The 16,084-nt window shown below is 47.3% G+C and overlaps 1 protein-coding gene across 1 annotated transcript in view; it reads left to right on the top strand.

The window, feature by feature from the left end:
• Positions 1 to 16,084, top strand: part of ANKRD44 (ankyrin repeat domain 44) — a 132,362-nt gene that overhangs the window by 19,573 nt on the left and 96,705 nt on the right. The window contains exon 4 of the mRNA XM_023763119.1: positions 10,272 to 10,350. Coding sequence (XP_023618887.1) covers positions 10,272 to 10,350 — 79 coding nt within the window. The remainder of the gene's footprint in view (positions 1 to 10,271; positions 10,351 to 16,084) is intronic.

Genomic DNA, 16,084 nt, shown 5'->3' with positions numbered 1-16,084 from the left:
TATAATATATATATATATATATATATATATATATATATATATATATATATATGATTTTTTTCCCATTGACTTTAGAGAGGAAGAAAGAGGGAGAGAGAGATAGAAACATCAATGATGAGAGAGAATCACTGATCGGCTGCCTCCTGCACACACCACACTGGGATCAAGCCTGCAACCCAGGCATGTGCCTTGACTGGAATCAAACCATGTCCTCCTGGTTCACAGCTCAATGCTCAGCCACTGAGCCATGCAGGCTGGGCTCCTCTCCCTATCTTTACCAACCATCAAGAATGAGCTGTGAGGGAAAGAGTGAAAACACGGATGACATGGCACTGGGCAATATTTGTTGAGTGCTAACCATATACTAGGCTTTATTAGCATCATTTCATTTCGTCTCACAAATCCCCAGGAGGTAGGTGTCATTATTGTCCCCATTTTACAGACAAAGACATGGAGGCTTCTCGGAGGGTCCAGGACCTTGCCCGAGGTCAATATGGCTTTAGGTGGAAGGACTGGGGTTTGGACCTGGTCCTCCGTCTCCAGGGCCCACTGGGTTGCGCTGCCAGGGTCAAGGCGCTAAAATCCAAGGCAGAATCAGCTAAGTGCAAAGCCCAGGGACCACAGAGGGAGGGGCCCCTTTGGAGAGTGGTTGCCGGGAGGGCCTGTGGGAGGTCGAGGGCTGGGCCTTCTACAGTAAGACATCTTAGGGTGGAGAAATGGAGCAGGCAGCTCTGATGAGCAGGCAGGCCTGGTGCCTGGTGCCAGGAAGAGCAGTGTCCTGTGGCTGGGAGGGGTCCCTTGGCAGGGGGCGGGGTTGACAGGCATGGAGGCTTAGAGGGGAGCTGCAGGAAAGGGAGCAGTGTGAGGTGCAAGGATCCTATTTCAGGATGATCCCCAAACCCCCCTTCCCCAACCCCCCTTAGAAAGTGGACTGCGATCTCCCAGTCAAGGGAGGGGATTCAACACCACAGATGCTCAGCATAGAGGCAGGGCCTGCCTTTCTTTCTTCCACTAAAAAGACTGCCCTGGGGTGGGGGTGGGGGTGCTCTCCTGAGGGCTTCTCTTCAGCTGGGAGTGCCTGAGCTGCCTGGCCCCACCGTGTGGCCCGGAGAGCAAGGGAAAGGCGTCCTGGGCCAGGCTTCCTGGGAACTCCAGGAGCACAGCAGCTGCGCTCCCCTCCTCCCTCTCCCACCCTCTCCACCTCACGCCCTTGACCTTGTGCTGCAGAGAGGGGTCCTGCTGCCCAGACCCAGCGGGTGGCTTCTGAGGCCAGCCCTCCAGTGGTCTGAGGTGTGCAGAAAGTCCTCACGCAGCCAGGTTGGAAATCAAGTCCTTTCTTACCCCCTGAATTAAAATTTCCCCAGGAACTCTTGGTCCTTGCCAAGTGACATGGCTGATTGTGATGTGGGTCCTTCAGTACTTTTTTAACCAGTTAACTGCCAGGATATTTTGAATGTAATAATAAAGGTCTACCACGTGCGTCTATAGACGCATATGGAGTACAAATGGTTAAAAAAAAAGATGTTTTTATTGATTTTAGAGAGAGGAAGGGAGATGGAGAGAGAGAGAGAGAGAGAGAGAGAGAGAGAGAGAGAGAGAGAGAGAAGAGAGAGAGAAGCATCAATGATGAGAGACACTTGCGCATTCGTAACCTCTCAGACAACCAGTTCTCCGTCTCACCACAGAAACCTGCAGGCTAGCCTCACACAGGCCATTTTTCATTGGGGTGTAGGTTTTGATAGAATCTAAGATTAAATCAAGACATTACTCCTTTAGATTCCTCCAAGACACATATTGAGCACCTACTGTGCGCCAGGCGTGGTGCTAGGTTGATACCGAGATCAGTCGGATTATCTCTGCTCTGAGCCCACAGCCTGGCTAGCGAGAGGCAGGGAGAGCAAGGGCAGATGGTCAGTGGTGACGGTGCCACGGCCGGAGACCCACCGCGGAGGACGAAGCTGCCAGGCCCAACGCGGAGTCTGGGAGAGGCTTCGGCTGCCTGTGGGTTGAGGTAGCAGAAGGCATGGCCCTGCCCACGGGGTTGACTGCTTCTTGCAGGAGAGGAGTCAGCAAAGCACTGCTACTGGCCAGCTGTGAGGAGGCACTTCAGCCCTTGTCCTGGCGAATACCATTTCTTACCGGGAAAGTTTCTCCAGAAACTGTTCTGAGTCTTATTTTGTCAGATCACCAAGAGGAACCGAAAACAATCAGGATAAGCCACAAAGATGTCCATAGTTATAATCATAATACTAGGTGACTGATATTTGTTGGATGTCTAGTTTGATCCTATTTTATTTTACAGAAAAGGAAAATGAGTGTCAGGGAGGCTGAGTTATTTGCCCAAAGTCACACAGTGACAGAGGAGGGACTCAAAGTCAGGCCATTCTGACTCCAGAGTCTGCGTTTTCTTGACCATTGGAGGATGTTTCTAATGCCAGTGTGTGTGTGTGTGTGTGTGTGTGTCCCTGCCCTGCAGGTCACCTGACAGGAAAGATCAGAGTAGGACCCAAGGCCTTCAGAGTGCTGTGAGGAGGGTGGACGCAGGTTCTTGCTGGGAGAGGAATTCGTACTGATAAGGAAGGCCCGGGCACTGCTGTGAGCGGACGCAGAGCATGTGGAACCAGGAAGCCCAGAGGCACCCAGTGTTGGCGCGTGGCTTTGGGCAAGTCATGATGAGTCATTAGCTCTCGGAGTCAGCCTTGATTCCTTTCCCGTAAAACTGGGTTAACACAACCTCCGTGGTCCTTCTCCCTGGGTTTTCTTAAGACTGGATGATGTGCCTTAGCCGGTTTGGCTCAGTGGATAGAGTGTCACCCTGCAGACTAAAGGGTCCCAGGTTAATTCCAGTCGAGGGCACATGCCTGGGTTGCGGGCTTGATCCCCAGTGGGGGCCTTGTAGGAGGCAGCCAATCAATGATTTTCTCTCATCATCCATGTTTCTATCTCTCTCTCGCTCTCCCTTTCTCTCTGACATTACTGGTAATAATAATAATAGACCGGATGGTGCACTGTGTAGGGCAGCGCTTCGGCAGCTCCGTGGAGCATTACACAAGGTACAGTTTTCCCACGTGCGGTCACAAGCAAAATGTTTTGTCCTTTGCAAGGAAACACATTCACATATCAATTTTTAATTTTTATTCACATATCAATTATTTAAAACCTACTGCAAGAAAATTAAGGCTTTGGACAGGAAATAATGTCCAGTGCTTTACTATTTATATGTAATATTTAAAACTAGCTTTTATTAAAGATCTGTGGGGTTTTTTTTAAATAGGAAATTGGTTTCTTATATACAAAGGAATTTTGTTTTCTTATTTCTAAACTGCATTATATCTACAAGACTTGAAATACAGGCCAAGAAAGAAGAGGGTGAAGAACACCCATAAAATTACTCACCCAGAGGATAATTATTGTTAACATGTGGATGCATTGAGCTGATCTGATATATTAGGTCCAAATAACTGCACTGGCGATTTTTATTGTCTGTATTGCATATACACTCTGTTTCTAAGATATCTACCCAGAGGCTGAAAAAGAACTTGGTAAAGAGATACTAATCCTGTCAGCTAAGATGATGTTCGGTGGAGCACAGAAATTGTTATTATAAGCTTTTGCTTTTAATTCCCCTCAGCCCCCCCCCCCCCCCCCCCCCGTCCCCAAACCCGCGTAAGGGTGTGGTGGATTGGTTTTGTAGCGTCGGGGGGGAAGAACAGAGAAGGTTTCTTCTTTTATGCCAAAAATTTCTTGTCTGTTTGTGAATTTCAAAAACTGAGGCCCCTTTGTGCCCGGGGGAAAAAAAAAACTCCCCCCCCCAAGGAACAGTCGGGTGTGTCCCCCATTTTTTTTTTTTGGTTAACCCCCCGGAAAGCTTGGATTTTCTCTTTGATGCCTCATTTTCATAAAAACCCAGAAAAAGGGTCGGACAGTAGTAGGCGCAGTAAATATTCTCATATCTTGTGTGTATGAGTAGTCCCACCACTCCCATTCACCCCCATGTGACTGTGAGCCAATGAGTACAACTCTCTCGACTCTCTAATCCCTCACAGTACAAATATTTATTATTCCAGCGTCCTCTCCTGAGATTTTATATATATATATATATATATATATATATATATATATATATATATATATATATATATAAATTATTGATTTCAGAGAGAGAAGGGAGAGGAAGAGAGAAACATCAATGATGAGACAGAATCATTGATCGGCTGCCTCCTGCAAGCCCCCTACTGGGGATCGAGCCCACAACCCTGGCATGTGCCCTGACCAGGAATCGAACCGTGACCTCCTGGTTCATAGGTTGACACTCAACCACTGAGCCATGCCGGCTGGGCTGCAGTTGAACTTTTAATAAACATAAGAAAAGGATCTTAATCTCACTTGTACTTAGTGAAATACCATGTCAGGCACATCATATTTGCAGAGTAATAAGGTTGATAACATCAAATATTAGCAAGAATGTGGGGAGAAGGACCTACTAGGTGGCTGGTGGGAGTGTAAATTATTAAAATTTTTTTTGAGGCTACTTGACAATACCTAGTACAGTTGACTATGAATATACCCTAAGATTGAGCTACTTCCTTTTCTTGGTATCTGCTCTAGAGAAATTCTCATACATATGCACATGGAGACATGTAGAAAGATGTACATTGCGACACCATTTGTAATGGTGAAGAACGAAAACAGCCTAACACCTCTCTCTCTCTCTCTCTCTCTCTCTCTCTCTCTCTCTCTCTCTCTCTCTCTTTCTCTGTCTCTCTCTCTCTCTCCCTCTCTCACACACACACACATACACACACATATACTCTTCAAGTTATTTTCAGAACAAGTCAGTCACAGTTCTCATGGTGCTGTACCCCTAAAGCTATCTTTTAAAACAGTGTCTGAAGCGGACATAGAAAAATGTTAACATGCTTGATTTTTCGTGGTAGGAACATACAGGTCTGTCATTTTCTGTGCTTGTCTAGATCTGTGAGATGTTCAAACGTGAAAGCAAACATGAAGATTTAAAAAAGAAACAGGATGCTTCTCTCCTTTGCTTTCTTCTTTACAAACTTCTTTGCATTCCCCGCCTTAAAACCAAGTGTCTTTCTTATTTGCCTCTTGCTTGACTTCAGTCTATGACGTGTCTTCGGCTCTTTTCCTCACATGGTTTGAAGTCTTTCCAGGGAACCTGTGTTGTGTTCAGGTTCTGTAGACACTGCCTTGCTCCGGGTGACCTGTTGGTTAGCACACAAAGCTCGTTGGGCCCCAGCTGTCAGTCACTTCCCTGCTCCTTCAATATCAGGGGGCGCTTGCATTGACAATGGGAACTTCTGCATTTCATGACAGGAAGGCCTTGCAGGGCTGTTTTCTCACTGTTGCTGCATCTGTCTGTCTTGGTACGTAAGATATTTATATGGAGGGAGGGATGTTTGTTTTAGCGCACGACAGATACTTGCAGTGAAGATTAGATCGTGCACTTCTGAGAGTCTCCAAAGCATGTAATAAACAATTCTTCATCTTTAAAACAAAGGTGTGGGCCGTCCCCTCAGCCTGCACAGTGCTCATAGCTGCCAGAATAAACTCCCTGCCCATGTCAAGCTCACCGCACGTGTATATACTTTGAGTTCCCTGTTTTCTTTCATCTGCTTCCTTGGTAAACAGACGGCAGACACTTCCTCTGCCTGATCTCTCCCTGACACTCTGCACATCTAGCTCAGACGCCACCAGGCTGTGTGTCTCTGGCTATTCATAGAGGGAGGGTTACCTTCCTTCCTTCTGGAGAAACCTGGGTCTTTTCATGGGTCTGTTTGCAAAGGGCTGTTTGGAATCGGAGGTACAGGGTAACGGAAAGAGATCTCTCTTTTTGTGGTACTTGAACAATCCGTTAAAAACTCCTCCAATGAGCCATCTCCAGTGGGTGCTGGTCTTACTGTGCCTGCTTTTGAAGTATTTTCTCCTCTTGGGTTTGTGGGTGGTGTGAAGAGCCACATGACCATTCATTTCAGAGGGTGCACTTGGCAACAGAGGAGGTGAAAGCCAGTGCAGGGAGCACGTGGCTTGGCCACTCTGCTGAGGCTGTGAGCGTCCTGGCTGGTCCTGGATTCTAACTTTGATCTAGAAACTACCATTAGGTCAGTCTTCAGATACAGAGGGGAAGCCAGGACACCTCATTCCTTAACATGTTTCCTGTGTGGGCAAGTCATACAACCCAATTCAAGGGCTCAGATTCCCTCTTTTATTTTTTTTATTACTATTTTTAAATATATGGTTTTTGATTTCAGTGAGGAAGAGAGAGGGAGAGAGAGGGAGAGAGAAACATCAATGATAGAGAGAATCATTGATTGGCCACCCCCAATCGAGCCCGCAACCTGGGCATGTGCCCTTGATGGGAACCACACTGGGGACCCTTCAGTCTTGCAGGCCGACACTCTGTCCACTGAGCCAAACCAGCGAGGGCTCAGATTCCCTCTTTTAAATGGTGATAATAAGACTTAACAACAAAGTTCTGAAACGTGTGTCTCCTCTGATAGGGATGTTATGCAAGTCATGTAGAAGAATAGATAAGGCATTTTGAAAAAAAAAATTAAAAGCACTCCATGATTAGCAGGTAGGTTTTGTTTCTTCTTCTAGATGCCCTAGGGTACACTGGCCTAGAACCCATTTTTACCAGTGTTATTACTAGAACCCTCTTTTCCCCAGAGACTTCCCCCTTCTCCTGTCATTGCACCTCCTACCCCATTTGTCTGGCTTAGGAAAAAGCAGAGTGGCCTTAAACTGAGGCACAGAATGAACTGCAAACTGCTGGACAGTCTCACCGGATGGAGCATGGTGATGACTGTGGCTCTGAGTCTGCCCTTGACCCATGATCCCGTACGTCACTCAGGCACCAGTGAGAGAGCAAGTGTCAGCAACCCTTGGTCAGTAATAGAAATGCATAGCCTGACTGGTGTGGCTCAGTGGTTGAGTGCCAACCTATGAACCAGGAGGTCATGGTTCGATTCTCGGTCATGACACATGCCTGGGTTGCGGGCTCGATCCCCAGTAAGGGACGTGCAGGAGGCAGCTATCAATGATTGTCTCTCACCATTGATGTTTCTATCTCTCTTTCCCTCTCCCTTCCTCTCTGAAATCAATATAAATATATTTTTAAAAAGTAATAGAAATGCATAGATGTACTAGAAGCTACAGGAAACTTTTATTTTTATTTTTTAAATATATTTTATTGATTTTTTACAGAGAGGAAGGGAGAGGGAGAGAGAATTAGAAACATTGATGAGAGAGAAACATCAATCAGCTGCCTTCTGCACACCCCCTACTGGGGATGTGCCTGCAACCAAGGTACATGCCCTTGACTGGAATTGAACCCGGAACCCTTCAGTCCGCAGGCCAACGCTCTATCCACTGAGCCAAACCGGTCAGGGCTACTACAGGAAACTTTTAAATGCATAGCAACAGGGACACTGGGATTTAACGATCAAAAATTTTTACAATATGATCTCACATAACACACCCATTTTATACTATAAAAGCTTTGGTTTCAACAAGCCATGTCATGAAAGTGTCATAAAAGGGGCTACAAAATCAGAAAGGCCAGGCATATAATAACAGGCCAGCAGGTTTAGATATGAGGGTGTTCTTGGCTTTATTGGAGGTCACATTCTCAACAGAGCCCTGACTCTGCTTCGGGTCAAATGAAGTCATATTTGGGTTGGGTTAGCCCTTGTTGAAATCACTTAGGTAGGTCTAATTTGTTGAGCCAAACCCTGCAACCAGTTCAATTCACAGGAGAACGTGTAATTATATGACTTTTATCCCAGGACCCAACAGAAATGTTTTGGTAGCTATAGTGGGGCTTGAAAGGGAATATGAGGCTGACATGGAAAGTGCTTCTAGCGATCTCACCAGAAGAAACAGAAATAGAAAACATTTGTGCAAGTCTGGTCTCGGTTACTTGCATAATCCATCACACCAGTTAATACGCTGGATTCTCAAATGAGCAAATGTGTTTTCAAATATTGAAGTTTTATTTTCACCAAAAGGGTGATCTAGTGAGCAGAGGACGAACCATAGTTGTGTATCTTCTGAATGAATTTTCCAAGGCGTACCATTGTTTCATATAGAACAGTTGTGTGCCTGCCCGATTTCCACTTATCTGTAGTAATCACTGCAGCATACATTGACAACATACATTCCCAGCTAATGCAGGCTCCTCTTTTTTATTTATTTATTTATTTTATCCTCACTGAAGATATTTTTCCCATTGATTTTAGGGAGGAAGGGAGGGAGAAGAGAGAGAAAGAAACACTGATTGGTTGCCTCCTGCATGTGCCCCGGCTGGTGCTGGGGATCGAACCTGCAACCCAGGTACATGCCCTGACTGGAAATCGAACCTGTGACCTTCTGGGGCACAGGACGACGCTCTAACCCACTGAGCCATACCGGCCTGGCCAGACTCCTCTTTTTATCTACTTAAAAGTTAGTCCATCCCGTCATAAAGCCTATTTGCCAGACCTCCTAACAAATAGACTGGTTGGAGATCAGCTCTTGCTGTGTCCTCTGGCTGCCACCTGTTTTAGGTGTTTGTGCGTCATGAAGTGCCTGAAAGCACGAGTCTGGAAGAGCAGAGGGCTGAGCTGTCAGAAAATAGGATCATCTCCTCGGCCTAATCCAGGGTTGTGAGGTGGCTTGTATCATCAGGTTATCACAGGAAGGATGAGTAAGATTAATCATGAATCCATGAATATCTGGAAACTAAAACGCAGGCTAGTTTTAGGAGAAACCTCAAAGGCAGCATGCAGACTTTGGCTGCCACTGTTATGGCGCAGTGGCTGGATGTTTGTGGGGGAGACCGTGCACGCAGTTCGGTTTGGCCAGCTTCTGCTGAGCACCTAGTTTGCTGCTGCTCTAGGGGTAAGCGGGAGTGAGACCCAGGCTTGGTCCTGAGGGTCCTCAGGCTTGGAGGGAAGATGTCACAGGAGTGTCTGTGCTGATGGCAGCGATGGCTCTGCACGGAGCACTGGCTGTGCATGGCCAAGCCTCGTGCCTGCCCGGGCTGTGTTGACTTGCCTTACCTTGAATTCTCTTATCAATTCTCTAAGCTGAGTATTACTATCTCCGATGTACAGATGGGGAAGCAATTTCCCCCCTGCATGTTATTGTACTGCCTCTGAGCACAGTATGTGAAAGGCCTTGCCAAGGACGTAGAGTGGGGAAGAGCTCAGCTTGGCTCTGCTATGCACTGATGGGGTCTTGAGGAAATTTTGTAATTTATTTGAGCCACAGTTTCTCATCTATAAAACAGAACTAACAGTGTCTACTTAGACCTCACTATCAGCATCCTCAGGAAGGCCTTACCTGAGCACTCTAAGGAATTTTATTCCCATCTTCCCAGTCACTTGGTCCCATCACCCTGTTTTAATTTTGTCATCACCATCTGAAATGATCTTACTGTGTCATTTGTGTTCATGACTACTGTTGGCCTCCTCCTTGAAGGCAGGGACTGGGCCTTTCACAGTTACCCTCCCGTCCCCACACGTTGGTTCCTGGCACATAGTAGGCATTCAGTAAGTATTACATGAATGGGAAGTGTGTAGGCCACAGTGAATGGAGATAGAAAGAAGAAAATGACCGTACCTATGTTCAATGTCCTTGTGAAAAATTCCAGAAAGAAAACAAATCATTGAAAGCTTTGAGTTATGCAGTGCGGGTAGGTAGAATGGTTCAGATTGGTGTTTTTCAGCCATTACTGAAGGCTTGAAAATAAATTCAGTTCCATCATCTAGTGCTGTGGTCAGCAAACCGCGGCTCGCGAGCTACATGCGGCTCTTTGGCCCCTTGAGTGCGGCTCTTCCACAAAATACCACTTGCGGACGCGCATGTACAGTGCGATTGAAACTTCATGGCCCATGCGCAGAAGTCAGTATTTTGTGGAAGAGCCACACTGAAGGGACCAAAGAGCCGCATGTGGCTCGCGAGCCGTGGTTTGCCGAGCCACAGTTTGCCGAACACTGAGATTCTAGTGCATGATGGGCCATCCTTGACCGGAGCTGACCTTCCCTAGCAGGAGAGCGAGGCCAACAGGACACAGACTCAGAAAATGGAATCTCGCGTGCATGGGCCTGGGGGAGATGCTGAGGGAAACGTGTAAGTGGAACTCGCCTGAGTAGGTGTCTGGCCTTCGATCTCTCCCAAGCGTGAGCCTCAGAGGGTGTGCTGTCTTGCTGTGTCTCCCAAAGGCCCCTGCGGCCACACTGACTTGCTTACTGTTGCCCTGGTTGCAGGACTCGGAGAAGCGCACTCCGCTGCACGTGGCCGCGTTCCTGGGAGATGCCGAGATCATCGAGCTCCTGATCCTTTCAGGTAAATGCCAGCCGTGCGTAGTCACCGCAGATAACGCCAGCGACCCACTCATTACAGTGACCACGTGAAGGACCGCAAACAGTTTCCTTATGGGGCTTGTGGAAGTTGATTTGATCAGCGAGTTTGTCACTAAAGGTGTAAAAAGTGCAAGAAGTTGTTCTTTTTTAAAAAAAATATATATATTTTTATTGATTTCAGAGAGGAAGGGAGAAGGAGAGAGAGATAGAAACATCAGTGGTGAGAGAGAATCATTGATTGGCTGCCTCCTGCACACCCCCTAATGGGGATTGACCCTGAAACCTGGGCATGTGCCCTTGACTGTAATTGAACCCAGGACCCTTCAGTCCACAGGCTGACACTCTATCCACTGAGCCAAACTGGCTCGTGTGCAAGAAGTTGTTCTTATTGTAAAATGACGTCTCCAGAAAAACTTATGTGTGGTTTGAAAATCTGATTCCTGACTATCTATCGGGCCCAGCATGGTAGGTGAGTCCAGCGTATTTGGATGTCTTTATAAAAGAACAAACAGGCAAACTGGTTCCTTAGAGTCTATATGAACAGACACAAATGTGTGTATATGTACATAGATCTGAATTGCACTGCAAAACAATGCTTTGTTCTGTTTATGGACCTATGACTATGGCCATGTAATAAAAATATAAAAACACGCAAGGAAAGGAAACATTAATTTCTGGACAGTGTTACTTACTTCTGAGGAGGTTGGCTGAGTGAGGGGTGTTTTCAGGGAAGGGCATAAAAGAGGCTACAACTCTGTAAAGTATTCTATTTTCTAAAAATTGGAAGCAAATTTGGCAAATGTGTTAAATCTGATTTGCATGTGCACTGGTCTTTGCGATATTCTCTTTATTTTTCTATGGATTTTAAGTATTTTGTTTGAGTTAAAAACGCCAAGGCTTTCATTTTTGGAAACATGTGTGCTTGGTACCTCCCACTGAGCAGGTTTCTGAAATCAGTATGTGCTCTCCACCTTGAGCGTTTGCCAGACAAGGCCCGGGAATGAGTCTGAGCACGTGCACGTGTCCTGGGGTGGATCATGTGCAGATCCGCTGCCTTTCCTCCTCCCTTCTGTTGGGGAGGTTAAAACTTGGACTATGCAAAGGCCTGCACCGAGGCTCAGCCTTTGTTTGCTGTAGCAAAGGGAACTGTAGAACCCAAAGTGAGCTGCGCACGGGTGGGAGCTGATGCAGGTGTTTAAGCAGATGTGGAGGACATTGTGGGAAGGAAGCAGAATTATGCTGGGATCTCTGGCCGGTTTGGCCCAGCGTTAGAGCATTGGCCTGTGGACTGAAGGGTCGCAGGTTAGATTCCGGTCAAGGGCACGTACCTTGGTTGCAGGCTCCATCTCCAGCCCTGGTAGAGGCACATGTGGGAGGCAACCAATTGATATGTCTCTGTCACATCAATGTTTCTCTCTCTCTCTCTCTTTCCTTCACCCTTCCTTCTACTCTTTCTAAAAATCATTGGAAAAAATACCCTTGGGTGAGGATTAATAAACAAACCAACAAAAACAACAGTTGTGCTGGGACACACAAGGAAGGTTACATTGCCTCCTTGTGCTGTGTCCCCTTCGAGGTGGGCTTTCCCGGACACAAGTGCTCTGTGCCTTAGACCTGCGGCCTGCGCTCCTGGCCGTTGCCTGGCGCTGGGTGGGAGTCTGTGTGGCGTCCTTGTGTTCCTGAGAGCAGGCCTCCTCTGACGGTTCTAAGATGTTCCAGGGCCGGAGGCCAAACAAACACGCATTGTTCAGTGTTGGCACGGACCAAGGCTCAGAGCCAGCGCGCACCTGGCCGGCTGCCCCAGCCATAGAGACTTGGCCCATGGAAAATTGTAGGTGGAAACCAGTGGGGTGTAAAGTAAAGAACTTTGTGGTATGACACCTAATGGTCCCAACTGCTGTCCTCACCACCCAAATGTATGAAGAGACACCTCAGCGTCTCAGAAAAAGGTTAGGTTCATGAATGTACGAATTCAGAACCTTGTCTTGGACCCCAAGCTTGGTTTTTGTCTGTTTTTCCACACCTGAAGGGGGAGGTTTTAATTCCGCAGCGTGAAGTTGACCCTCTATTTTCCTTAGGTGCCTCCACGTGTCATAGAGTCCACCAGCTGCTCTTTTTTTTTTTTTTTTTAAATTTTATTGATTTCAGAGAGGAAGGGAGAGGGAGAGAGATAGAAACATCAATGATGAGAGAGAATCATTGGTCATTTGCCTCCTGCATGCCCCACACTGGGGATCAAGCCTGAAACCCAGGCATGTGCCCTTGACCGGAATCAAACCCAGGACTCTTCAGTCCTCAGGGTGACACTCTATCCACTGAGCCAAATCAGCTCAGTTTAGGGCCAGCCACTCTTAAATGTGGCTCATTCAGTGGCGCCTGGAGAATATATCTTGATCTGTATACCTCTTTGTCTTGGAATTCTGAGCTGTTAACCTCTCCAGTATAATTTTGGGTGGCACATGACATGGAATTTCTCCTCCCCCATTAAATTAGAAAGATTTAGGGTCCGAGAGAGCATTGGGAAGGTTCTTGATAAATTTTACTCAACTGTGGAAGCTTTAGGTAAACGCATGGAATTCACATGGCTTTAGTGTTCCCTTAGGAGTCCTGTATCCAGTTGTATATTATATTCCTAAAGAAATGTCACTGTAAGAGCAGGACGATTTCATCTCTGAGCTTTCATCTGGCAGCTGACCCTTTAGGGCAGCGGTTCTCAACCCTTTGGCGGTCGAACGACACTTTCACAGGGGTCGCCTAAGACCATCCTGCATATCAGATATTTACATGACGATTCATCACAGTAGCAACATTACAGTTATGAAGTAGCAACGAAAATAATTTTATGGTTGGGTCACAACATGAGGAACTGTATTTAAAGGGCCAGAAGGTTGAGAACCACTGCTTTGGGGAATCCACCCAAACTCTTCTCCAACTTCATAACAAATGAAGTGTTAATGATTCCCATGTTGAACAAATAATTTGGCTTTGCCAGAATAGCCCATTACAGCTGTGTTCTCTATTGTATTAACTGCAGAGTGTAGTGTAACCCAACCCCATTAATCCCTCCTGACATTGTCTCCTGTTAGCCTGGCGGATGGAGCCCCGAGGCCCCTGAGCAGAGAGGAATAGGCCTTGCGAAATCCCGCTTCCTGTAACCGCCGGAGCGGATTCTGGCTTTACTTCCCCACCTGACTCTAGCTTCTGTTTGGGAACTGGCCTTGTCAGGCTCAAGTCAGAGAGAAGGCCAAGAGCTTGCTGTTGCCCAGAGCTGCATGCATGAGACCAACGTGAACCAGTGAGTGGATGAGAGTTAAGGGACAAGGTTGCAGTGCAGGAAGCGGAGCGCACGGGACCACGACCCCAGTGACAGCAGCTGTAGAGAAACTGGGATGCACACGGGTTAGCGCCCTGGGCGGGAGGAACAACATTGAATCCTCACCCTCTGGCATGGGATGTGTGAGGTGTAAGTAGGAATTCAAAATAGTGAGTTCATTTGCATGTAGGCCACCCAACAAGGGGTGTTCCGGTAAAGGGATTTCCTGTGATCTTTCAAAATGTGATTTCTGCTCCCAACGCAAATTGTCTCCTGAGCCCCGGCAGGCCATTGCTTTGATGCTCTTATGCATAACAAATACTCATCCCTTAAGGTTGGATTCGGTTTTTGTGTGTGTGTTTTTCCACCCCCAAGAGGTGAAGGTGATTAAACCAGGCAGTGCTGGTTTTGCCCCCAGAGGTGGTGTGATTATCAGGGGATGAGCCATTTCTGGTGGGCATGGCAACCGGCTCCAACGGCAAGTCCAAGGGGAGTGCTGAAGATGCTCTGAGCGGTTGACACATCCACGGGATTATCATACACGCTTCCAAAGTCATTGCTTTGAAGGACACTGCTCCTGGGCTGTAATAAGATTTGGTCTCTGCGTGAAAGAAATCAATAGCGAGCCCATTTCATTATATCCTAATCATGTTCCATATGATTTCTGGTCTATACTTGTTTGTTTCTGTAATTAAAAGCCAAACTGGGGATACATCAGCCTTGAGAATCAGTTATCCTCTTTGACCTCTAAGTGTTTTCAGTCCCTCGTGTACCTTTGGTCTTTGTTCTACTTTTTCCTAGACGACAGGGCTAAGAGAACAGACATGTCGCCTCTGGAAAAGACGCTCAGAGCTCTCTGTGAACATACAATCAGGTGGTAATAGGGGTGAGACGCAAAACACACTTAACTCGCAATCAGGGTTCATGCCTGACAACTGTGAGCTGGGTCTCTGTTTCTGAAGAATCAGGAGAGCCTGCCATTTAAAGAATAATCATTTAAGCTTCAGATGTCCTTGGGTAACTGCATCTGCCTTTAAATCACTCGGCATGCAGGCCCCGTGTCCTTCGGTGCACCATGGCCCCTGACGGGCAGGTAAATAAGAGGGAGTGTCCTTTAGAAAAATCAGTTATAAATACTCAACCGTCTACGTCTCCCGCTGACATGTAAACAAGACTGGATGTGTTCCGGAAAGAGGCCGAGGAAGCCAGTGGCAGGGATGACACTGATGAAATACTGCCCGGTCCCCGTTCAGATAACTCTGCTTTTGTCTTAATTCCGTTGCTGGGGAGGGGAGCTTTCCTGGAGGACCAGTGGAGGGACAGGGGACTCAGCGGTGACCGTGAGAAGCCCCGTCCCAGCTCTGTGATGAGCTTTCAGTACCTGGAGCCGCAGGGAAGCAGTGCCGGGGTGTGTTACACATGAGGGGGTGAGGGGGGGTTGCTTTATGAGCTCAGCCAGCTCGGGGTCATTTTTCTCCTTGAGAGAATTTTAATATTAAAAGCCACACTGGGATCTACATACAACTGAAAGTTTTCAGAATACATAAATAAAAATTATCATAACAACACAATGCAAATGTCTGTAAATTATAAGGACAAACAAGAATAGAATAAGGGAAATAAGCAAAGCATCTGAACAGGCAGTTCTCGGAGAATGAATGATGAGTGGGCAGGAGACAAGCATTAGCAGATACCCAACCGCACTGTTAAACAGGAAGGCACCGCAGCGAGATGCCATTCCCCTCTCATCGGATTTGCAACATTTTCAATGGTTATAACTCCAAGTTATCTCCTTTAGGAACATGATATAGAGCCTTCTAATGCTGCACACAAAGCCAGAGCAGGTTGTATGTCACGGGGGTGGGAGGGAGGGAGGAGAGGGAAGGAGGAGAAGGGGGCAGGGAGAAGGAAGAGAGGGAGGTTGAAGGTAAAATTCTGACATGCGGTGGCCAAGCAGGTGGACTCAGGTTTGGGCATGTGCTACACGCAGGCAGCCTGCCCTCAGGAGTGTCCTGGTTGGCTGGCTGGTGATGGAGCTACAGGGGGATGAGCTGCTTAGGTTCACAAAGTGGCGATGACAGGATGGCATTTGGAGTCAACGAAAGGTTCCCGGAGAGACAGAGCGCTGCCCTCTGCGTGGGCGTGGCTTCCCCATTGCCTTTCCTGGCTGAGCTCCTGGCCTCTGGCTGCCCTGCAGCCGTGTGTGTGTGTGTGTGTGTGTGTGTGTGTGTGTGTGTGTTGGGGGGGGGGGGGGGAGGCCTGCGTTTGGGACCAGCACAGCGGCTGTGGAGAGAGGAGAGCATGAGAGGAATGTTAAGACACCCGCTTGGAACACATCCTCAACTGGAAAGTTCCTTTTCAATCGGACTGTTCCACCAACAGCCTCTTGCTATGTATTATCCTT

The sequence above is a fragment of the Myotis lucifugus genome, unplaced genomic scaffold, assembly GCF_000147115.1.
Source record: "Myotis lucifugus unplaced genomic scaffold, Myoluc2.0 scaffold_3, whole genome shotgun sequence".
NCBI classification, from domain to species: Eukaryota; Metazoa; Chordata; class Mammalia; order Chiroptera; family Vespertilionidae; genus Myotis; species Myotis lucifugus.
The sequence above is the reverse complement of the archived record's forward strand: the minus strand, read 5'-3'. Positions and strand labels throughout refer to the sequence as shown.